Source organism: Labrus bergylta, chromosome 15 (assembly GCF_963930695.1).
Source record: "Labrus bergylta chromosome 15, fLabBer1.1, whole genome shotgun sequence".
NCBI lineage: Eukaryota > Metazoa > Chordata > Actinopteri > Labriformes > Labridae > Labrus > Labrus bergylta.
This window is the reverse complement of record NC_089209.1, coordinates 22,019,392-22,045,462: the sequence shown is the minus strand read 5'-3', so window position 1 is coordinate 22,045,462 and position 26,071 is coordinate 22,019,392. Positions and strand designations below refer to the sequence as shown.

The 26,071-nt window shown below is 41.2% G+C and overlaps 1 protein-coding gene across 1 annotated transcript in view; it reads left to right on the top strand.

The window, feature by feature from the left end:
- Window positions 1-25,573, top strand: part of vsnl1a (visinin-like 1a) — a 38,879-nt gene extending 13,306 nt beyond the window's left edge. Inside the window, exons 3-4 of the mRNA XM_020631508.2 lie at window positions 20,991-21,206; window positions 23,241-25,573. Coding sequence (XP_020487164.1) covers window positions 20,991-21,206; window positions 23,241-23,438 — 414 coding nt within the window. The 3' untranslated portion in view covers window positions 23,439-25,573. The remainder of the gene's footprint in view (window positions 1-20,990; window positions 21,207-23,240) is intronic.
- Window positions 25,574-26,071: the final 498 nt, after the last annotated feature.

Genomic DNA, 26,071 nt, shown 5'->3' with positions numbered 1-26,071 from the left:
CCCTGCCCCTTCAGATCGCAGACATCCGCACAAACCTGCACCTGAGACCCTTGATGAGGGTTGTTTCCTCCACTCGGTCGCCTGTCTGGACTTCATGTACCTTTTTTCGTTTCAAAGAAGACACACTGTTCTCTGGCTTCTTTTAATTTTTGTTTCCATCTGTGCTCTCTCTCTCTCTCTCTCGCTCTCTCTTGCTCGTTTAATTCTATCTGCCTATGTGGAGGTAATCTTTCAGGCTTTTAAAAGAGAGAGAGAGAGAGAGAGAGAGAAAACGTGATGAAGAGGGCGAGTTAAGAGGCTGAGGCATTAAAAAAGTGGAGGAGAGAAAGGATCAGGCAGAGGGAGAGAAAGCAGGTGAGGCATGTCGGCTGGAAATAATAGGTGTATGTATCTCAGGGCGGTGTGTGATATTCACAGTCAATGCAGTGGCGCAGCATATAATCTGCGGTTCTTCTCTGTATACTGTCACCAGCTTTATCCTTCTTACACTCTCAGTGGATCTGGATGAGGGGGGTCATTGATTTCTTAGTATGTCATTATAAAACTTCTCCAAAAGCAATCCCAATCTCAAAGAGTTTTGAATTAATTCCTGCTGGATTCAAATGTAAATTGAAAAAAAATAAGTAAATGTAAAAAAGCTATATGCATTAAGATTGTGTGATAGGACGTAGTTGAAATGGTTCCCAAGTGATAATAGTGTGATTTCAATGTCCATTCAAATGAATGAGCTCATTTAAATGCATATTTTTCATTGAAACACTCAGTTCTTCTCATATTTCCTGATGAAAAAGGGAAGAAAAGGAAGATGGCAATGAATAGAAAGACAGATGTGGTTAGAAGTTAGAAACTGAAGACTTTTCATTGGAGCTTCATTTTACAAATCTGCTGTTATTTTACTCAATGTAGCACGTATTCTGTCACGTCATAATCAACTCGCTCTCACAGCAGAGTTCAACACTGCATCCATGTAGAAGACCTCGATGGAGACCTGGTGGGATGTTCACCACCAACACAGCTGCTTGGTTAACTCATGTAGCTGACATGCTAACCATTAGCACACCAATCAACCAGAAACATTTAAGTGCTTATCAATAACAGTGCGGCTCTCTGGCTGTAGCTCAGCAGTGGGTAGTTTGTTCTCTGGATTATTCATTGTAAGGGGAAACAAAGCTATTCAGTCACATCGAAAACTCAATATTCAGACATTCATATATTCTGCTAATAACTATGAGCCACAAAACGTTTGCTATTATCTTGATAATTAGCTGAAGATAGAATGTTCAGTTCCTAGAGTCTGAGCAGACCTCGAGGCGGCTGTGGCTCAGCTTGTAGAGTCGGTCGTCTCTCAACCTATCGGGTTCGATCCCTAGCTCCTGCAGCTACATGTCCGATGTGACACTTAACCCCAAGTTTCTCCTGGTGCTTCATCTGCGGCATATGAATGTGTTTGAATGTGATTAGTTAATACTGATGGACACTTTACTCAGCAGCCTCTGTCATCAGTGTGTGAATGTATAGGTGTGACCTGCAGTGTAAAAGCACTTTGAGTAGTCAGAAGACTAGAAAAGCTCTATACAAGCTCAAGTCCATTTATCACTTGCCTATATTTAAAGCTCCAATGAGGAACTTTCATATTTGGTTGATTTTGGTGACTCCTGCGGACAAAGCAGGACAGTATGTCACTGGGCTGATCTTGTCATTTACATAATGTATGTATACTACTTTCTGACAAAAACAAATCTTATCTTTTTTATTTATTTTAAATGTCTCATGTGCAACTCTGGCAACTCTAAAGGCTGTTTCGGATAGAACGCTGCTAATCCCATCATGTGACACCTTTACTCAGCAGGGCTACAGGCGTACACAATAACTACAGTATTCATCTTTCCTCTAATGATCGTCTCCTTATGAAGGTCATTAATATTATAGTCAGCTAAAAACTCCTCACAGGAGCTTTAAAACATAATACTGAATTCAGAACATGACCTCACATTCTTTACAGTCTCATTGCTCCTGTCATGGTTGTCACCTATTTATAAATCTTGGCTGAACATCGTAGAATCAAATTATGTTTTATTTTGTTTCCCAGTGGATTTCCACTTTAACTGGCATTGCCGATGCCAGACAGTGATGTAAAAATGGAAGAGAGGCTTCGTTGACAATTCACACTCCAGTGCTTGTATGCCTCAGTGTGTGAAATTTCTCATCCTTGACACGCCTGCCGCTCTGGGAGCCATTTGTAACAGGATAACGACGCTCCCTGAGATGTTAAGGTGATAGATTTTGTCGCTAGAAGTATTTTTTTTTTCCCTCCTGCACTTGATGCATGCAGAGACAGCAGCCACACGCACAGATATCTACAAACACACACAAACATTTAACAGTGACCCATGAACATTACCAACACTACTCATTCTTTTGTTCTCAACAGGAAAACACTTTTAAAATAGAATTACAGGGAGCGTTTGATAAGACCTGGTCTACTTGTTGCAGGTCAGTCTTTGTTAGTGTGATGGTTTATAGTGACATCAAATAAGCATCAATATTGTTGGTCACCTTCCAGTTGATGTTCTGTTTTTGTTGTTGTGATGAACTAGCATTTCAACGTCAGTAGGCTATAATGGACTTTCTGGTTTCTGCTACACACAGCAGCTATCTGTCCCTGTCTCTTCCACTCATATTACTCTGTTATTTCTACAGAGGAAACATGTCCTGATTTACAAACAAAGAGCAGCAAGCTTGTAGTCTTGTAGCTGCTTTCATTGCTTCTGTTATGTCTGTGAAGGCACAAATAGTTAAAGGAGCAATATGTAACTCTGACACATAGTGTTTAAAACTGGTACTGCAGTCAATATTGAAAACATTGGAGAGATCTGTCTCCACCCACCCCCTACTGCCGAGAGTCGAGGCGCAATATCTCCAATATTGATCTTAGTTTGAGCACGTTTCTGCTCGTGAAGCAACATGCTGAGGCTTTTTAGGCCGGGTAGAATCATTTATATCTGAACCACTTCTCTTGCCCGCTTCCATCGCTGCAACACCTGTTGATTAGCTGTTTGCCTGGCAAACCGAGGGGGCGACCGAAACGACCGCATGGCGGTGCTGTAAAACCGCCTATCTCGTCCAGAATCAAAACTCAGAAGGAGGACATACTGGCTGCTGCATTGTTGTCACAGAAGCCAGCACTTCTTTAATATCTTTATTAACACTTCTTTAATAGCATGTTTCTTTAATATCTGATGATATAGTAACGTCATTTTAGGATTTCATTCAGTAGATATCTTACATACTGGACCTTTCTGAAAATGTATTTTGTAACATCTAAATAAATAGTATTTTTATTTTATTTTATTTAACCGGGAAAGAAAGAGTAAAAATCTCCTTTTCAAGAGCGTCCTGGCTAAGACAGGCAGCATTTATAGTAATGCATCGACCAAAGGATAAAAGAAGAGCGTTTTGGAAGAAAAGTATGAACACTAAACTCTTCTCTGTCGCTTCAGATGAGAAGTGAAATGATAAAGAGAGAAGGCCTGACTGTAAATTGGAAGCATTGTTGTGACACAAGCCCACTCTTACACACACACACACTGACACAAACACACACACACATGCTGACCTGAATGTAGATGTATGGATGGATGGATTCCGCTCTGTTGCGTCTCGCTTGCATAGCCTCAAGGCTTTTGCTGTTGACGGTTGTGTAGTGTGTGTGTGTGTGTGTGTGTGTGTGTGTGTGTGTGTGTGTGTGTGTGTGTGTGTGTGTGTGTGTGTGTGTGTGTTTCCACCATTTAGTAGCGCTGACTGTGAGACTCCCCTCGCCCTCCCCAGATAGACAGACAGTTCGTCGGGCAGAATGATAGGATGGTAAATGGAGCGACAGACAGACAGTGACATCATCTGGCTGACAGCCTGTTACTGTGTGGAAACATATGTCGCCTGATCACAGGAGACAAAAAGACAGGAAAGATAAAGATGCGTTTCTAGCATGGCGTGGAGGATGAGCTGTAAAGCTCGCCTTTTTCCAGGAGGAGTTATTTGGAAAATCCTTCAGTAATAATTTGGAAAGATAAAACACAGTGGAGCTAAGCCTCTGTAGAGGCAGCCAGTGATGACATAGTGTGGTGAGCATGCTTATGTTCACTAATGCAGTGTAATATATTGACTCCCAGACAAATGCACGCAACAGATGGAAAATATAGCACATGTCAATATCACAATAGTTATATTATTACTTAAAAAATCATTGAGTATTAAAACAGTGGTTCACTTTTGTACAATAAAATAATAATACAACAATAAATAACTTGATGTCAGATATATTTTAACAAACACATTTTAATTCATGTACTTTAAAAAGAAAAGAAGTCTGCTTTGAGCCGTGCTTTGTATGGCGGAGTTGCACATGTTCCTTCATTAGAGAAAATAAAGTTCATAGAAATAAACATACCTTTATGATATCAAAGTTAGACTGTTCTTAAAGGTCACATATTATCCTCCTCTTCTGTAATTGTAAATACGTCTCAGAGCTCCCCAAAACTTGTCTGTGAAGTTTCTTGATATAAATCCTCTCTAATCCTGTATTGTATAATGCCTATAAACTCTATTTCAGCCCTGCTCAGAACAGGCTGTTTCTGTGTCTGTACCTTTAAATTTAAATGAGCTGTGTCTGACCACGCCCCCTCTCTGGAAAGGGTTGAGTGGCTTTGGCTCTTTCGCTCCATGCCCTATTGTTTACCGTGAGAGACAGACTCAGAGGGCAGATCAAACACCTAGCTGTGGGAGTGTCACCCACCTGGGGGAGGGGTTACTGCCCTTTGTGATGTCATGAAGGAAAAATCTCCAAATGTCCTGTTTGAGCACACATTTTTTGAAAAGTGGAGCAGGCAAAAGACGGAGAGGATGGACTTTTCTCATAATTGGGGGGGTTTGTAGACAGACTAGAGACACATTCTAGTGTCAGAAAAACATGGTAAAGTGTATTTTACATTATATGTGACCTTTAATATACTGTACATACGGCTACATCAATTGATGTGACTTATATTAAATCAGAGATTATCTGTGTCAAAAACTGTTAAAATGTTGTGTTAAATGTGTTAAAATCATGGTACTTTGAAACAGAGCTGAAAGGAGATCAATGATCATTTAATCTGAAAAGAGGCTCTTGTAAATTTTTGGGCTCTTTTTTTTTCAAAACTAAAATTAGATCAAGTTGATGTTTTGTTGTCTGTTCACACCAGCAACCTTGCACCCTCTCCCCGTCCACACAAACACCATAGCTAATGGTGTGTGTATGTGTGTGTGTGTGTGTGTGTGTGTGTGTGTGTGTGTGTGTGTGTGTGTGTGTGTGTGTGTGTGTGTGTGTGTGTGTGTGTGTGTGTGTGTGTGTGTGTGTGTGTGTGTGTGTGTGTGTGTGTATGCATTACAAAGCTTGTCAAACCCCTTATTCTCCCATAAAATTACATAACATCAGACGATGCTCTCCCTCCTCTATGTATAACTCTGTCGCTTCTCTTCCTTTAAACCTCCTTTTTCATCCCTCACTCTCTTTTTCTCTTTACCCCCACTTCCTCTCTCACCTCTCTTCCTCTCCGTCCAAGTGGGCCTGTGGCTGCCTTGCACCAAAAATAGCTTTTGTCATCTCACAAGCTCTCTCATGCCATTCTCAATCGCTGTAACAACACACTCCCCCCCCCCCCCCCCCCCCCCCCCCCCCACACACACACACACACAAACTGCACAAGAAAGTCTGTTTATGTGGTTTAGCAGCATGAAAGACTTGTATACTTGAAAAGACTTGAAAAGTTACCCGTTACTCCAACATACAAACAGCGCAGACTCTTCATTCAGAGCTCAGAATATTCTAGTCAGACAAATAGTAAGAATAAACTCCAGACGTAATGACTCACTCATTATGACAGTGAGTCGTTTGCAATGTTTAGAAAGCACAGAGGGGAGGGGATCTAACACTGAATTAACAGACTGTAATTTTCACAAGACAAACGCTGCAAGTTTTCCTCAGTCTTTCAGGACAGAAAATTGGTGTTAATTGTTGCAAGTGTCTGTGTCAGTGTTTGCAGATGAGATGCAGCTGAAATGAGCGGTAATGAAGGAAACAGACACATGAATTGAGTCAGAGAGGCAGAAAGGAAAACAGGAAGACAGACCAATATAGATGCAAAAATGCTGGGAACAAAGTAGGTCCCGACCAATATGGGATTGTTGGGGCCGATATTGATATTGATATTAGCAAGAGAGAAATCCGATAAGATATATCAGTCGATAACTTTCTTTGATCTACATTCGATCTTTAGATATAGATATACACATTTATTGCATTTATCCCTCAGTTGCAGTTATCAAACAGTTGACACTCTAGAGAGTAACGCTTGTTGTAATCCATATAGCACACTCTCCTAGTGACAGAGAACTGCTAGCGAAGTACAATGAAACTCAAGTGAAATGCTATTTGACTGGTGAATAAATAATCTAGTAATATAAGCGCATATCTGTGATAAAATTAGCCAATACCGATAGCCACTTGATATGCTATATCGGCCGATATTATTGGCTTGCTGATTAATCGGTCAGGCTCTTGAACAAAGGGACACTGCCATGGTTGGATTCTTGATAATGAAATGCTTTTCACCTATCAGCCTCTCTCAGGCCTCTTGGCAAGAACCTAGAGGTTGTAATTTAATTATTCAGCATTTTAGCAAGTCTCACCATTGTTGCAGGGTGAGAAGAGGTAAAGGGAAGTTGGGGAGCGTTTTTATCATACACAAAGTCAGATAATAGTTCTGTTGGGAAATCATATTCAGTTTGAGCTGTTTATAATCATTAGCACATCCTCTGCAAGAATAAATCAGTTAACAGGGTTGAATGGGGAAAACTAGAGGACAAAAAACTATTAGGTTTTAATCCCTTAGTGCAGCGGGATAGTAGTGAGAATGACCTTCAGTTGGTAACAAGCCACCGTGTTAAAAGGTATCTACCCATGAGACCAATGCTGAATCTCCATCTGTTTGACCTCTGACCTCGGTGGGGAGGAACACAGGCAAAGAGAAAACAGCTGTTAAAGGAATTTGATGTCCAGTTACATAACATTTTTATTTCAAGTATGGATTTTAAACATTATAACAGATCAATAATGTTTTTTTACACAAGAAGCTTCAAAATCTCTCAGAATAGGATATTGTTAGTATCTAAACTAATGGAGGTTGAACACAAACGATTAGATGCTCATTTTAAATATGTACTTCAGGTCAGGTCAGGTCAGGTCAGGTCAGGTCCTGCGTTCTACAGAGTACCCAGTAAATAAAATTGTCCTTGTTAATAAATGGAGTGGCCCTCGTCTTGCCAGCTGGTAGTGCTTTGAAGTAGCCCAATATTAGGTTAGGGGCCTTGCTTTCCATTTGGTTGTTTTCATACTGTCCTCATAGCATCATGTCTAATTTTAGTCTTTGTTTCCCTGTCTTGGTCTTTCCATTTGTAAACATTGTCCTTGCCTTGTGTTCTTCCTTATACTTGTTTTCTCTCAGTCTTTCTTAATATTAGTGTTGGTCAAAGGTATTGATGGTTAAAGGGATAGTCTCACATTCTGGATGAAAGCTCATTGCTTTGTAGCCAAGTAAGAAATCAATACCACTTTCGCTAAATCTGGATCTACAGCTAGGCTATGTTTGCTAAGTGTAGCATAAAAACTTAAACCATATGGGCAAAAGCTAACCTGGTTCTGTTCAATAAAAAACAGGTTAAATCCCATTTCATTAGTTATTGACAACTTTCAAATGTAAAAACGAATGTCTGTTAAGTTTTGGTTTATAGGCTTCAATCAAGATGCTTGGGTAAGCAAGGTTAACATCAAAGTATTTTTATCAGCGAAAATGAATAATAAAAAAAAGCTAAACATTGAAAATCTACCCTAAATGGATTTAGACTACTGGCCTAGAGTTATGATGGCTTCTAAAAAGGTATTACAGCATTAACTTGTTAACTGGTATCACATAGATTCTACAATATTCAATTTCGATTCTAAGTAGTTACACACCTGACTGATAGTGGTGTTCCTCAGGGCTCAGCAATGGGGTCCTTTCCTTTTACCTTTATGCCTCGGGATTGTCAAAGGCCCTCTGACTCTGATCTTGTCTGTTTAGCTTTAAAGTGAAGTTTCACACATTCTCCCTTTTCCATTGCCAACTTTCTTTTTGGAGTCAGGAAGTCATTCTAGTTTGAACCATCAGGCGGGTTAAAAGCCAAGAAGCTTTTACACTAAGACACATTCAGGGAGACGCCTCTAACATGAAAACAACTCAGTTAAGCCGTTAATATTTAATTGAAACAACAACTGCTCTCATTACTGCAGTCACAGAAGTAGACCTCAAAGTAAAACCATTAGCGTGATGAGGGCTAAAGCAACAACTTTATAGCTTCTGATGTGGTTTAGATAATGTCATATTTGTATTAACAGCTGAATAAACAGTGAAGTAAAAGCTCTATAAATCTAGTTATGTAGGAAATCATTAATCATCTGTATTTCCTCCCCCATAGTTTATCAGATTATATCGCTGTAAGATTTCCAGAATAGAGTTATACAGCCTAATTTAACACGACCCCAATGACTAAAAACTGGGATAAATATAATGAATGTAACAGTTACTTGCCTTTTAATTGGTGGTGATGTTTATTTCAGAAGTAATATTATGTTGTTTTTAAGGCTGTTATTGCTGACTGTTGTTAAAACTGTAAGCCAACCAGGAAGTGTCTAGTCTAATGCCAATAGTTTCAAAATGAACTTTAAATGTTCTGCATTGAGGAGAACATCAATAGTTTTGCAGATATTTGGTCAGAAACCACAGTAATGGGCAAACAGAAATTTTGGACGACTTGCTCATGAGAGGGATTCAACCTCTGGGAGGCTTTCAAGTCATTCAAAATGTAATGACTATACCAAAGTACAGATTGACCTACATTGTCACTTTGATCAGTAAATGTATCCATAAATGTGTGAGGTTAATGCCAACACTGCATGATTGGGGCAAAAGGGAAGCTTTTGGTTAAACTTTTTTTTGTCCCCAAAAACTAAAAGTAAAAGAGACATAGTGGTTATTACCGGTAAGTGAGCAATTTGTTCCAGTGGCAAACTCAACTCAATCATTTTTTACTTGTTTATCAATCAATCAGTCAATCATTATTTGTATAGCGCCTATTCATAACGTTTCATTGCTCAAGACGCTTTACAAAAAAGCATATAGGATACTGTGCAGGCAGGGTTTCTCCTTTGTATTCCTCGCATTCCTGTTGTCCACACTTCCTTGCTGCTGAAGTGGAGGTCGAGGCAGGCCGTGCATGAATGAGGACGGCTGTGGTTGGAGACGACACAGTCCGATGGTGGAGGCTGAGCATCGGCCGGTGGTTGGGATGACACAGTCCGATAATGGAGGATGGGCGTCGGGTGGTGGTTGGGACGACGCGGTCCGTTGGTAGTGGCTGGGTGTCAGGGACTTCGGGTGGTAGTAGTGCCAAATCACCTTGCTGGAGGTTGGGGGAGCTCGTCTCTACTTGAGAGCCTGGCTTCTACTGTCGAGACAAGGCCATAAAATAACAACATTGTAGCGTTGTAGCTGTTTGTCAGGAAGCTTAAAGCCCACCTGAGCTTGAGCTCTTCGGTTGTTTCTTGATTGTCAGAAGGTTTTCTTTCAGACAGAATCTCCAATATTGCAAACGACATCAATGGGCTTCAAAAGTCTGCTTCAGAAACCTATAGGTGATGTCACTGAGTCTATGTCCATGTATTTACAGTCCATGATTTTGTGATAAACAAACTTAATGGGCCTTCAGGCAAACTCAGCCTGTCACTAGAGAGTGGACAGTGCTCACTGTGACAATGACAGGAAAAGGTTGGTGCATTTATATTAATGCAACACATTCATGCTGTGCAATTAAGAGTCGTGTTTCTGTGTAAGATGTTCTCTCCTCTCACTCTTCCCTTTCTTTTTCTTGTCTTTCTCTCTGGCGCTGTCTTTTGACTTTGCTCAGCCGGAAAAGTTTGCTTGCTGATTATGAGCTTCTTTAAAAGGTGGGCTTTCAAACGGTAAAAGCTGCTGTGGATTTATCTTCCCCAGCACTTTAGAGATCAGCCATTCTAGACACACCACTAGCCAGCAAAGATAAAAAAAAAGAGGCTCCCTCTTTTCTCTGAAACTTTGTCTCGCTTTTAGTTGCATCACAAAGAGTAGAGGATAACCTCAGGTGTACCTGCAGAACCTGGCAGCCAGCAGTGAGTCACACTCGGCTTCTTGCCTCGCTTGGTTGCTTCCTGTATCTGATTTAACAGAGTCGGTATCATAAAAGCAGAAATAGCACCAGCGGAAAACCCTTTGCCTGACATTTCTTGTCATTGATAAATTCATGGTTTTCTGGCCCAGGTTTACACCAGAATGGAAAGTAGTTGATCTCAGGGTTTTGATAAGGAATATTGTATGCAGTGAGTCTAACATATACAGTATCTCTCTCAATGAAGCCTTCCTGCTCATTTTTGTCTTTGTCTTTTTTTTTCAATGCCAATAATTTTCCCCCTAACTGCCCGAAGTGGTGAAATCAGTTGCCAAGCTCAATAGTGCCATCTGCTGTTATTGACACTCCTAAAGCAGTGTTAATGCTGCCAGATGGATGTTTGGTAACAACAGATAAACCCGGGTCAGATCCCTGGACTGCTCCAAATTCCTCTTAAGTCGATGATTATTTGAAGTCCAGGAATCAGTGGCTGATTCGTTGGCGTACAACCACAACCACTCTGAACAGCAGAGATCCCTATTGGGCCATTCAGAGCAAGGGTCTGGACTCCCGCCCTTCAGTATCTGCTCCCAACCTCCAACACAGACACAAAACCAGTTCTCATTACACTTATCACTGGTGGTTTATATTTTAACCAAGTGGCCTCTCTTCCTGAAAGCCTGTTGTCTCATGGAGTCAAAGGCTCATCCCTCAAGACCAAAGCAGTCTTAAAGAACTTGAATTAACAAACGGTCACATGCGTGTTAATGCAGTCAGGTGACTCCGCAGTAGGTGCAAATGGATGCATGCCATATTTAGACTAAGGTAGTTGACTATGCAATGAAAGCAACAACAATTAACTTCTAGGAGAGTAACATCGGCAAAAAGGTTTTCACACATGCACAAAACTTCTTGAAAAATTTCAGAAAGTTTTCATGCTGAGCTTCATGTGTGAAAGCACACGTCCCAATATTTCACCCCTACTCTACCCAGGATATAATATTCTTTAAAATTCCCGGGTAAGCAGGCGAGGAGACTGATAAGACCCATTAGACATTACAAAGCAGCTTCATAGTCTTTTAATCTCGCCAGTAGACAAGTAGCATTTATATTACAGTAAAAGACTGTCGTTATAGGGTTGGACTGTATCTCTTCCTGGGCCCTCTTGGACTTCAGCAAATCTTTTTCACATCACCCCCCCCTTCCTGTCCGGTCTGATGGAAAATGTCATGCTGCTGGGGATATCTGCAGGGTTTTAGCAAACCAACAGTATGATATACCTCCACTGTTATTTGTGTAAGTACTTGAAATTGGTAAACACTCTTATCTAGGTATTTTAGAACTCGTGGTAACCACTGTGTCAGTTTACAGAGCAACCAAACACATTCCTGTTGTTAAAAAGAAAAAGACAATTCAGCTCGAGCCAATGTGGGGGGGGGAGATGTTTATATACTTTGTCTGGAGTCAGTGCATTGACTGTCTGTCCACGACCACTACGATCTCCGCGTACGTAATTAAACGGCTGCATTGTGTTTTCTGTACGTCAGTATGTTGTTGTTTTGTTGACATTGTGATTGCGCCGAACCACATGTAGCATTGACATGAAGGCAAATATTCTCATTATAGCATCATATAGCAGACTTTGTTGCTCTGTCCGCTACTTCCACGCCTTTTTTTACATCACGTCTTACCTCTGCAGACCCCCCCCCCCCATCCTGTCTGACAGGGATAGTCTCCTGCTGTGACGAGCATAATGTGAACAGCCAGGTCAGGAGAACATCCAGAACAGTCCTCCTGAAGTTATCTAGGTATTTTCAGGAGTGTATTTGTGAAAACGGCTTGAGTTAATTACAGAGTAGAAGCACACTGAATGACACCATAAATACTTTCAAAAACGAGGTTTTGATTGAGAATTCTTATTTTAAGAAGGTTAGAACAAAGTGAAGTGATTATTTTAGGAGTTATTGTTAAAAATACACTCAGGGATGAATTGCCGCTAGCCTGTTTACCCTCCATGACACTGATATCACAGCAGACACCCATCTGAGGGGAACAAGAGGATGATTAAAAATGAATTTCGCAGAGCAGAGGGAATTGTGTGCGTGTGTGTGTCTATTTGTGTGTGTATGTATGTGTGTGTGTTTTCTCTATTGTGTAGACCCTGGAGGCTTGGAAGCAGTAGCAGCTACAGCAGCGTGCTGGCTAAGTTTCTGTTGCTGCCTGGCATGTCACTGAGGGTTTATGTAAGAGCACACACAGGTTCCGTCTCTCTCACGCAGACACGCACACACACACGCACACACATTGTAAATACCCCGGCAATGGATTATGCATGTATTCCCTCTCCCTCTCGAAGCGGCTGCATTCGCTTCTGTGAAGTAGCTTCTAAGCGATTCTTTGATAAAGCAATGTAAACAGCCATATGCAGAGACAGCCAGCGCTGTCAAGCCAAGGTCCTGCCTGTGTGTTTCTCCAAATAGGCTTGACTGCATCTGACAATGTTAGCGAAGGGATGCATGAAACATAAGGCGTTATTTACGCAGCCCTCTTGTGCCAAAGTGGAACTGTAGGAAGCCAGTCCTAGCTAAAGCCTCATTTTTAAGCGTGTAACGACAGGGGAAAATGCAGACCTCGAGTGCTTGAAGGGCAAATTACAGTCTCAGACTGACCTCTAAAGCCTGCGCTGGTACACTGGGAGACGAACGGCCAATGGCAAACCTGCTACATATCGTTGATAACATTAGAGGCTGTGTCTGTAGCACCGTTGAGCGAGGAGAGATGACCTTGTAAGCTTCATGAAAAGCTGAGCCGAAATATTAATAGGCTTAAGAAACTTAAGTATTAAAAGATGTACGGATCAGATCTATTATATTCCACTCTATGTTTATTCTCAGATGATGAGTGGTCATTGAGCAGTCGCAGTGAGGGCTCATTTTTCTGTAGGCACAAGCCCTGAAGGTAATGATAAAATTAAACCACGGGGCTAAATGATGCTCAAGCTTCCATATTGCTGAGGGAGAGGAAATCTGGCACAAATGAGCTCAGAGGCTCCCAAAATGGGGGTACATGCTGGCCTGTTGAAGCAGCAAGGAGGACAGAAAGATATGGAGTGGGCTGGATTTGGCTTCACACACTCTCAGTGGAAAATAGACTGAGTGTGGCATCACCATGGCAGCCGTCCAGCGCAGGCATTATGGGACAGTGTGCGCATGAATGATCACCTATTGGGTCATCTTCTGGGAGATAGGACGGACGGGGGGGAGGTCTGTTTCTGAAAGGCCTGCAGCATGTCAGCTTTCTGTCTTTATTCTCTGTTGTCTGTGATATATTACAGCAGGCAATACAGAACACATTTGGCTCGTTATTGTATTGTGTGACAAAGACAGAATCAATCAATCAGAATTCTATAGTTGGTCCATCCATTCATCCATTATCGATACCAATTTACCGTTCAGGGTCACGGGGGGCTGATCCCAGCTGTCATTGGGCGAGAGGCGGGGTACACCCTGGACTGATCACCTGTCAATCACAGGGCTTGTATAACAAGCATTTAATAGGAAGGAGGAATATAATACACAGCTAACACATACTGTGAAGACAATCAAAATCAGACTAACTATGCATGGTGCCGTATTTAGACATTGAGACCACCAAGACTTTGTCAACATGTTAACTTCAGGTTGTTTGACTGCACAGTCAACAAGTAGATGAGTTGCTTCTCTTCAATCACATTCTTGGCAGGGTAGCTGCTCGAGACCACCCAGTGGTCTGTACACATGAAATGGGAATGAAAGTTCAAGGTATACTACCAGAATAAAGTAACGTAATGCTGTATGGTAAACTTTCATGGTTTCAGCTTTAATACATTTTTCCGTTATTAAAAAAAAAAGCTTTTTAAACAATTGGTTAAAGGAGCAATATGTAACTCTGACACCTGTTGTTTAAAATGGGTACTGCTGTCCAAATTAAAAAAAACATTGGAGAGCGCAGTCTACCCCTGCCCCCTCCTCTCTAGAGTGGATGCACACTCACAGGTTGTCATGTTGCGGACACTGAAGCTTCAGCGTTTAGCCAAGTCTGCATCAGTCTGTAAACCTTTCTGCGTTCTAACCTCTCTCTCTTTTTTTTTTTACAAACATCTCCAATATTTATCCTAGTTTTACCACGTATCTGCTCGTGGAGCTTATTAGAAAAAAGCTGAGGCATTTTAGGTCGGGTAGAATCAGTTCTATCTGAACCATAATGCCTTCTTCCATCACTGCAAAACCTTTTGGTTTGCTGTTTATCAGGCAAACTGAGGGGCTTCCAAAACGGCCGGTGGGGGTGCCTTAAAACCACCTACCTTCTCTGGTCAAAACAAAAACAGACTATTCAAGATTGGAATTGAAACATATGAAGAGGAAATACTGGCTGCTGCATTGTTTCTATAATATCCGATAATATAGTAAAGTCATTTTATGATTTAACTCAGTAGATATCTTAAATATTGCTCCTTTGAACTTGACCTTTTAAACTGACTTTTGACAGAATCCTTGACTCTACGTCCGCTTAATAGCTGTGCAAAGTATTGAAACATGTCCATCAGTGTTCCTCAGTGCCCACTTGGAGGATGCTGTCTCTATTAGACAGAAGTTAAGTTGTGGTTGAGGGGCGCTAAAAAAGCTATTAAATCGACGTTTAGAGGTTTTGGCCGCTGATCAAAATAATACGTTTCTCCATCAACCTTACGGCTGTGCTTTGATGTGACATTTTATGACAAAATAAAAAATAAAAACCAATGATAAAAATCATGCAGAGATAAAATAACAGTGTAAGTAATTCATAGTCAATGATTCTGATTCATATTGCCTTGTGATAGCAGGAAGTCTCTGCAGCTCAAACTCAAGAAAACACTGCAGAAGCAAAACTTCTGACTTACTGTAGGTTGCATCAGCTAGTGACCTTTTTGTCTAACACATGTTCTATCTGTATTAGCCAGGTGAATGCAATCTGCAGCTTTCCAAACTGTATATCTATAAAGTAAAGAAATCTTTACAGCATTTAAAGCCCGAACCCTTACAAGCTCATCACTGGAAGCTTTAAAGCTACAAGATGTCCGTCCAGCTAAGCTGTCATCTGAAGAGTTGGCAACGAAAACAGGCCAAGGAAACACAAAAAAATCTGGAATGAACATTGCCGTTACTTAATTATGAAGTTATTTTAAAACCGAGTCCTTTGTTGCTTCTCACTGACGAGCGTCTCATTTGCTGTTGAATCACTTCTCTGTGTTTGGAGCTGTATTATTCATCTGTTCTCTGATCTCAGTCAGCCGCTGTTCCTGGTGTGAAAAAGCCTAGATTTAAGTGTGACTTGTGAGAGTGTGTCTTTATATTCCATGCTATTTCTCTCACTCTTTCCCTGTGTTTCTGTCACTCTCCTTTCCCTTTTTTTTCCCCTTCCTTCCTCCCCGCCTCTCTGGCTTTCCCTCTCACAGCCCTTGGATCAACACCAGTGACAGCTTGCCTGCTGATTATGAAGGCTTTAATGTTCCATTTAACAGCAGCATGTTTTGGGTCGTGTGTGTGTGTGTGTGTGTGTGGGGGGGGGGGGGGAAGGTAGGGTATCTGTTTCACAGAATAGGCTTTGCCACACGCTCATTGTCACACAAGAACACGGCCACATTAGCCTTTTATTAAGCCAGCTGTGCCTGTCCGCCTGGCTCTTCCCTGAGTGGACAAAAGCGATCTGGCGTTCAGCCGGTCCTTTGATGGCCGATTGCAAACAGCCGTATCAAACAGCCGTAACAGTGAACGGACGGCAAAATCAAGAGAGGAATAGGTTAACAGCTTTATATCCACGGCTGTAAAGACGAGGAAACGGGCGTTTCAGGTCCTGACTTGGTCATTTTACAGATCGTTAAACGGTCATTTTGTGCCATCTAGTGATGGGAATTGTTTCTCGCCCAAGACAGCTGCTATCTATTTCCCCGTCATCTGCTTTTACATGCAAGAAAGATTAACTAAAGAAACTCAGATGGTAGAATTTCACAGTCTCACCACTCTGCCCCACTTTCCTTCTCTCTCGCTCTCTTTTTTACATAACAAAGTGTTTCATAACTTGCCAGATTGTCGAAGAGCCGCAGTGCCGTTCTCTCCCCCTCCCTCATCCACATCTCTCCCTCATCACTTCTCTGACACCTTTTCCCTCCTCTCCCTCATTCTCCCCGTCTCTCCCGCCCCATCGACTCTTCCTCGCCACATTGTCCCCGGCCGTCCATGTGCCGCCGCCTCTCCCTCCCGGGCCCCGCGGGGTCGAGCTGAAGCGAGGCCGTGTGGGGACAGGAGGCAGGGCTCGTAGGAGGGGAGCCACGTTCAATTTGTGCAGGAACCATCAGGCAGCGTCCCGTTGGTCCTTTGCCCGCTTTGCTCCAGCACCCCCTCATGCATCTCGAGGGGGCTTCCTTCCTCAAATTAGTTTGGCTTCTGCACAGCCGAGGGGCAGATAGGAACCTGTACCGAGCTCCATCGCGGTTACACTCTCTCTACCACTTGCTCTGTCACACTCACTTAAGTCTCCTGCTTCATCTTCTCTGTTTTCATTCCTCTGTCTCTCATCTTTTAGCTCATTGACATTCCTCTCTCTCCGCCCCAAACAACCCACCCCCCCCTCGTTCTTTTCTGTCTGTTAACTTCTCACTGCAGTCTGATCGGTTTGCTGCTGCAGCAGAATTTACTTGGGTGGGACCTTGGTGCAGATGGGCAGCTTTACAACCCAAACTGACTCCCACTGTCTAACCCTGTCTTATTCATCCTCCTCTTCTTTCTCTTCCACTTTCTGCCCCTCCCCTCTTTCTTTCTCGCTGAAGGATTCAGGGACTCGTCTTCCCCCTGCTGTGACTGCAGACACTTTGTGCATGCTGGGGGGGGTTATTGTTATTACAGGCTATGGCAGCATTCATTGCCCCTGTATAACGAGAGCGTCTGCTTCGTACAAAAGCAAAGACAACATGTAGAACACTTGAAGTGACACTTGAAGTCACTACCTGAAGTGATTGCTTGCTGCATGAGATTGTGGTCAATTTTTTCTGAACCTCTTTTAAAGCATTGGCTTTTTTTGGGGCGATAAAAGCTGCTCAAGTATTCATATTTTGAGTCATTATGGATAAATGGATAAGTGGATCTCTTTCCATGGTGAAATCGTCACCTTATTCTGCAGTTCCCCTCGACCTGACAGAAGTTTTTAGCACACAGAAACATTTAAAACACAGTTTGTTAACACTGTGGAGGAGTTCTCATCCAAGGAGGAGCCAGGAATAGATGTCGAATAAAATCATAGCTAAATATATGCTTGACATCATAGCTACTGTTTTAAAAGGTGTTTTTATATCTGTAGTACTTTGGCAGTGCATTACATAAGTTAACTAGCATTCTGGCCAATTTGGTCACGATGACACTAATATTTTATGAACTGTCCATGAATGATAAATGGATTTGAATAGTTTTTTTGACTTGAATAGTCTTCTGACCCAACTAGCCATCAGTACTTTTCCATTTACGCACTGTTAGCGTAGCAGCAGGAGCAATTTAAAGTTCAGTGTCTTGCTTAAGGACACTTCAACATTTGCTTGCAGTAGCTGGGGATCGAACCCCAACTTCTGGTTGATAGACGACTGACTGAACCACCGAGCCACACCTCAGAAATAAGACAGAATCTTGAATCAAATGTTGAACATTGTAACAGGGATTTGATTGTCATAAAATCACATTAAACCAATCCTTCATCAGGTGTCCAATAACACATCATTAAATAAATGATCTTTTTGCTTCTTGACTGCTGCTTAATTTGTAAATCAGCAACTTTGTGCCAATTATTTCCCTAATCAACCTCAAAAGTGATTATTAGGGTTGTCAGCATTAACTAGTTAATAACAATTAATTAAGGTATCTGATTAATTAATTCATTTTTAAATCAAGATTAATCACATGCTATTTTGTCCCTTTAGGCGCACCGTAGATAAGCCTCCTCAGTGTCTCCCTGTAGTCACGGTGATTGAGAAGGACACTATTGCATCTTTGAATGTCTCATTTCACTTTAAACTCTCAAACAGCTCAGCTGACGAGTCCAAAGTAATATCCACTTTATGACATCACACATTTACCTTTGTTGCTGTTCCTTTGAGCTGTTTTCATTTTGTTTTTGATCTGTAATGAGTTCCTTTCTGTGGTTAATGTTAAGTTAATGTCATAACCATGGATGGTTCTTACTTTTTTCAAAATAAAAGCAGGGTTAAATTCAAACAGAAAGCTAGGTACTCTCAGGTTAAGACAGTACAAAAAAAGTATTTCAAACATTTGATGAAAAAAATACTGAAATTTTGCAATTATTTGTGATGAAATCAGTTGTTGCGGTTGAAACCTTTTTTTAAGCCCGTCTTACTCACTGACTTGACTTTCTCCTGCCTCCTACATCCTACACTTCCTGTAATCATAGAGCTCAAAGAAAGGACCAACAGAATCTACAGACCTGAAATGACAAATTGAATAATAACATGATGTAGAGTACTGAGAGAAAGCTTTTAAGTTGATTTATTAAATCAACTGAGAAGATCTAAGTGCAGAGGAGTGACTCCTCCTCCAGTGATTCCTTTGCTTCCGTTCCGTGGTTTGTGAAGATGTTGTTTTATAGTTTCTATTCATGTAAAATCATCTTGACTTAATTTATTCAAACAGATTTGTTTTTTCTAGTTTTCTCATTTCCTTGATGAATGCTGTTGCTGCCGCATCACCGGCTCTCTTTTGTGTACACGCGTCCTCATAGAGCCACCCCGCTCGGCTTAGATTGCCCATCAGCTCGGAGAGTTTTCACCAAAGAGGTCAAGTGAAAGGTTGTAACTAATGAATCGCTCAGCTTCTCACAGCTACCCACGGGGCTCATGGTCCACGGAAGATGACGAGCAGAGCGGGGGCTCTGCGGTCATCCACTGCGTTACTGCATTAACCTCTGAGCTGGTGAGGATGCAGTGATGACATGGACTGCTAACAGGCTGAGGGGCTTAAGATTAGGAAAATACTGACTGAGCACAGAGCTGATCCATAGTATTTACTTAATCATGTACAGTACAGTCTTAGGGTTTTAGCTTTCAGCATCAGTTACGGCAATATGTTTTTGTCAACACTAATACATTCAAGCAAAAATCATTTTATATCTGACACAAAGAAACATTTTAATCATTAGAACATGTTTTCCCTTTAACCTTTTCACTGTTACTCTGAAATCTCTGATAGTTTGTCGGCTGACGAGCCGGATATAGGATTATTCATTCTCTATTACGGTTGCCTTGTTAAGTCCTGGTATTGTTGTTGAAATTTACTTGAAGACAAAATTGTACTTTGTCATCTCTTTTGTGGATATCTGGCACATTTTTTCTTTTTTGACGTGAATTAGAAAAATATGTCTCTAGCCTTGTTAGCACGTGAAAGCTGGTGCTATTAGCTCTAAGCTAACATCAGCATGCTAACATTCAAAAATGACAGTGCTAAAATTCTTTGGTTTAGCAGGTTTCAGGTTGTTTCAGACTAAATATCACTGACACTGAAACATCGGGATTTACTACTGCAAAGTGTATTTGTGAGGAAGAGGACTCAGTCACGTGTCACGATGCATATTCTGTGTTAAAGTTTTAAAGAGATTGGCTGTACAGCTAGGTGGACTGACCATACGTCTCAATTTGACAGGACCTGTCCCGTTTTTCAAGCTCCCTGTCCAGCTTCCTTGGAAAAGTACCAGCCATTGATTTGAAAGCTGTCAGTTTTAGATGATTTCCAATAGCATTGTTGTCATTGATACTAGGGCCTGAATGATGTGGGATTTTTGGGGCCGATATCGATATTTGGGAGAGGAAAAATTAGATACCGATAAATCAGACGATATCTTTATAAGATCTATGTTTGATCTGGTGAGATAGATAGATATAAATATACACATGTATACAGTTAATATACAGTTAATATTATATATAATATAAAATATTTATTATTATGACAAGATGGTCACTCAACTGGAAAGTAACTGCACATGTACGTGCGTCACCGTTTGACACTCTGGAGAGCGATGATGATTGTTGTGATCAATATAGCGCCCTCTGCTGTTGAAAGAGAACTGCGAGTGTTATACAATGAAACTCAAATGAAATGTCGGCACGTATCTCCGATTTAATTAGCCGATACCTAGAGCCACTTGATATGCTAATATCGGCCGATATTATCAGCTGGAAAATCAAATGGTCTAGCTGTATTTGATACGCACTTTTATTGCAATTACATCGCATGATCCTGCAAAATCTGACATTGGTCTTATTGTGACAAAGTTTGTATACGCAAAAACATGACCTGCATCATTTTACAACAACAGAGATCTGAGCCTCTAATCATCACTGAATTACATTTGCTGTGTGTCTGAGCTGAACGGGCAAATGTATCTGTTCCTTGTAAGTTCTGTTTGCAGGGGAGTCAAGCTTAGGATTCTAAAAGTGTTTTTGATTTTAACATCATTTTGAAGTTGCAGAGTGAGAGACTAAACATCCCACCATGACTGACATCATCACACAGGTTCATCCATTTTTTGAGAGTTTTATTGAACAAGCTAAATTTGAAACACTTGATCACGCAAAGGAAAAATTACTGATCATTATTTTTGTCTTCCTCTGTTCTCTCTTCTTTTTTAAAAATTCATTTTAGTTCTTCCCCTACGGCGATGCTTCCAAGTTTGCTCAGCACGCCTTCAGGACCTTCGACAAGAACAGCGATGGCACCATCGACTTCAGAGAGTTCATCTGTGCGCTGTCCATCACATCTCGAGGCAGCTTCGAGCAGAAACTCAACTGGGCCTTCAACATGTATGACCTGGACGGAGACGGCAAGATCACACGGGTGGAGATGCTGGAGATCATCGAGGTAACACAGCAAAGAATAACCTCAAAAGAATCTTTTGAATAGCTTATCAATCTTATATAAATCTTCACATCTAACTCAGCAAAAAAGATTATTAAGTAAATTTCAACTACTTCTTTTAGGTTCTTAATTGGCAAGCATGAACTACACTTCCCCTAGCTCTGTGTGGTTAAGAGTACAGATGCACCGATTGGGAAAATCAGGACTGAAACAGATACCGATGTTTGAATAACAATTTAGCCGATAGCTGATTCTGATACCGATGTTTGTTTCCTGCCTTCTTTTGGTGTAAATCTCCCATAATGCCACCAACTTCTCTCATGTTTGACAATGAAAACAATTTAGAGTTTGTTCAACAGGTGACTTAATCTGCCCAATAAAAAACCTCTTCTCTGAATCAGTCGTTAGGTGTACTAGATGTCAGAACTAAACTAATTTGGCACAACAAATAAACATCAGCTGCTGACATCGCTTCATGCAACATGGTTTGCCGATGTCTGTCATTAGGGCCAACATCATCCGATACCGATGTTGAACCGATGGTGCATCCCTAGTTAACAGAAATTTCTATTGTTTGTAATTAGTAAAATGTTTCCTAACAGCTGAGGTTTGAGTCTAAAGGGACAGACAGAAGACTTATTATCTGAATACAGGAATAATGTGAAACTATAAACAAGAAGCAAAAGAGCAGCTTTATTGCATGTTATCAGGTGTTTGGGCATCTTTTTCTCCATCTCATACATGATATTATGATCTGGTGGAAGGAAGAGTGTACTGTTATTCCGTAAACATATCTTTAGACATTATTCCCACAAGTTTTAAGATATTTTTATTATAACTTGGATTGATAGTGAGTATCTTACATGTGAAATATCCAAGCAGCCAAGAGAGAAAAGCCACCCAGGATTGATCGCTCTCCCCTCTCTCTCCCCTCTTTCTCCCTTCTCTCTCCCCTCGCCTCACATACCTGTTCACTCTGCTGTTAAAGCAAAGTCGACTGACAATCATGTGCTCTGCTCACAAACACACGCAGACTAAGGGGAGAGTTTTCTGGGATTGTTCCTCTTCTACTCGTGGTGGTGTGACCCCTCCTGTTGAAGACCTTCTTCTGGTTGTTTTGTTTAACTGGTCACTATATCACCAGTCCCCGATTGCAGTCACTATTACTGTTAGCTGTGTCACTGTGTTCTCAATGCAGAAGATTTAAACAGCAGATTGTTCCTTTATATTTCTTCCCTGTCAAATCACGTCCCGTGCTGTGTATTTTGACAGCGCAGGGCATACTGAATAATTAGATAATACTCACTGAGGTATAAAAAGATGCTTGAGTGTAGCTGAAACCCACTGACAGGCAATCCAGCTGTGCTCCATCTGCTCTGCTGTCACATGAGGAGAGGACACCTCATTATAACACACAGCCATTTTCTTTAAGTCCTCCCTTCTCATCTGTTTTCAATACAGCCAGACCGATTGATCAGTCAGCCGATAATAACGGACAATGTTCACTTACACAGTGACTGTCAGTATCAGCTAATTCTATCGCAGATATGTGCTGATATTACTAGATTCATTCACCAGTCAAATTGCATTTAATTGACTTTCATTTTATTACACTAGCAGTTCTCTTTCACCAGCAGAGGGCGCTATATGGATTACAGCAGGCATTATCACTCTCCAGAGTGTCTAGCGGTGATACGCCTACATGTGCAGTTACTCTCCATTTAAGAGACCATCTTATCTTTGTTATATATCTTTTCCACAAGTGTTTGATAACTGCATTTGAGGGATCAACACTCTAAATGTGTATTTCTATATCTATCTATCTCTACATATTGTAGATCTTAGAAAGATATCGGCCGATATATCGGTATCAGATTTTTTCTCTCTCTAATGTCGATATCGCTATCTGACCCAAAAATCCCATTTTGGTGGGGCCCTAGTTTTCAGCGCATCACTTGGAAAAAGACTGAAGTGAAGGAAACCTCAGTATATTAAGAGATTTATAGTCGTTTTCCTGCTCTCTTTCTCCCCCTGCAGGCGATCTACAAGATGGTCGGCACGGTGATCATGATGAAAATGAACGAGGACGGCCTGACGCCTGAGCAGCGGGTGGACAGGATCTTCTCCAAGATGGATAAGAACAACGACGACCAGATCTCTCTGGAGGAGTTCAAAGAAGCGGCCAAGAGCGACCCGTCCATCGTATTACTGCTGCAGTGTGACCTCCAGAAATAGGCCGGAGGGCGAGCGAGCGGAGCGCTCCACCAGCCACCACGGACTGCACAGAAAGAATTTCATGTTCCATTCAGTTTGCAGCTATTTCCACTGAAAAAAAAAAAATTATGCTTGGACTACCTTTCAATGGATCTGCTTCTTGTGTTTGAAACACTCGTGTGCATGAGAATGTTACTTGCTATAAAAAGATCTACACACAACATACGACAGTGTGCTGGTACAAGAGTGCAGGTGCACACTCACACCACAGACACATTCACACACACACACACACACACACACACACACTCAGACACACACACGCCTCTCACTACATATAAACACCTTGCACAAATGATATATATAGATACAGTATATAAATATGAATATATATATTTAAATTATTCAAAGATCAACTGCCAAAATGTGAAGTGTGCAAAGTATTTTCCATAAGGTTTCATTCCACTGGAGCTTGCGCATCAGTGATGTGCTACGTTCAATTTGCCGCTACTCTATTTATTGTTCCAAGTTTACTGACGCTAGCTGTATGTGTTTCATAATACTGAGTAATGTCGAACCAAATTCCTATGAAAATGTATCTGCCTCCGAGAAGACACAGTATCCATCGTCTTGACTATTAGCTAGAAGAGATGGATTAGCATTTGTCCAACTTTTCCTTCCAAGAAACATGCTTGTACTGTCAGTAACGACAATGTAAACGTAGTTAATTTGCATGCCTTTAGGTTCTGCCTTAAAAAATCTCCCCATTTTGCATCCTGTGATTGCAGACGGAAAGCCTTATCATAGCAAGTGGCGGTGACGCTCGTCCGGGAGAAGCCGTGAGAAAAAAAGATTTTAAGCGCATAAGGGAGAAAAAAAATCATCTTAACAGTGAGTCCTTCTACAAGTGTTGTCGTATGGGATGTGATTTTTTTTTTTGTGATCTGTCGAAAACGTTTTTTCTTTTGACTGCTTTAATGTGGGAGCATGTTTCCTTGTAGAGTAGCTGTAGTATATGTTGCTAAGAACTTAATCCCCGCCCCCTTTGCATTTACACATACTATCTCATGATGACACAATTAGCAGAAGTTGATTATGGAGGAATACAGAATCGGAAATAAAGAGATACATTGGCATTGGAGGCGAGTGAGATCAAACATTTACAAGAAGACTCTCGAGAAAGAAAGAAAAGGTCCCTTAGCTGAACATAAATGAGATTATAAATAAGAACAAAATATTATTCTATAGTTGTAGAACATTGTTATCAGACTAAGTTAGAACCTTCAGTATGTTTCACCATCAGAACCACTTTTTTCCAGTTAGCCTGCAGGTTGCATATCATTCTATTCAAGTCAGAGGAGTGTATTTGAGACTGAGCGTCAATGAGGAGAACAAATAAGGCCCGCGCAGCATTTTAACTTTCTCGTCTGTCTTTTTCAGTGGAAGTAATTGAGTGCTAAAGTGGTGAGAGGAGCAGTAGTGAATGGCGTTTCATTAAACACTGTAACTAGTAGAGGACAGCCCTTATGTAGAGACGTGTGTTTAGTAGGTTAAATACAATTCGCCCTTAACCCTCACAAGTATTTCTCTCCTACCAATCAGTCAATCTTTTTGTACTTTTTTACTCCCCTCTCTCACACATTGTTCACGTCCTGACGCATTGGAAATGTAGAGAAGTTCAGCGGAGTGTGGTGCGCCCCCCCCCCCCCCCCCCCCCCGAAACACGACTTTAAGTTTGACCTCTTAGCCCACCTGTAACTTCAAATGAGTTCACCTGGTCCTGTCTGAAAGCACCGCGGACGCTTTAACGACCTGCATTAATGCTACCAGTGTTTGAAGAGCTAAAGGAGGCTAAAGGAGACGTAACGAGTAATCAGTATTGCAATAAAGATTGAGCATGCCAGTCCATCGTCATCGCCCTGCAGCGTGGCTTTTCACCGTCACTTTGTAATCTGAACTTCTTTACATGAACGTCTTTGGCCAGACAATGTTTCTAATTCCAACTATGTTATTACTATTATTGCTATCAAGATACCAAATGTAAGCAAAGGCAACCGTGTACAAGGGTTCTTTTGTAGCATGTATTGTGTCCCTGACGACATGGCTGCACTACTCCCTGTGTTGTGATTTAATCTAATAAAAGGAACTCTATGGGCTCTCGTCTGCTCATTAACTTATTCAATCTAAATCAGTGTCACAGATCCACATCTGGACCAGAGGTTCTTAAACTGCACACACTCACATTCTCATCAGATCAGATCATACACCCCTCTCATCATGTTCTGATTGTGTTAGTTTTGTCTGAATTAATGTTCCAATATGTAAGATCATAACATTACCTTACTATATCATCAGACATTAGGGAATCATGATATGTTGAAGTGCTGGCTTCTCTGACAACAATGCAGCAGACAGTATGTCTTTCTAAGTTAAGATTCAGGTGGTTAATGGTCTGTATTTGTTTTGATGCAAACAAAGGGCAAACGGCAAACCAACAGGTGTTGCAACAATGGAAGCGAGCCAGAGAACTGGTTCAGATAGAAGTGATTATACTTGACCTAAAAATAATCTGCATTTTTTCGAATAAACTACACGAGCAAAAATTAGGATAAATATTAGAGATGCTTTCGAAAAATGGAGAGAGGTTAGAACGC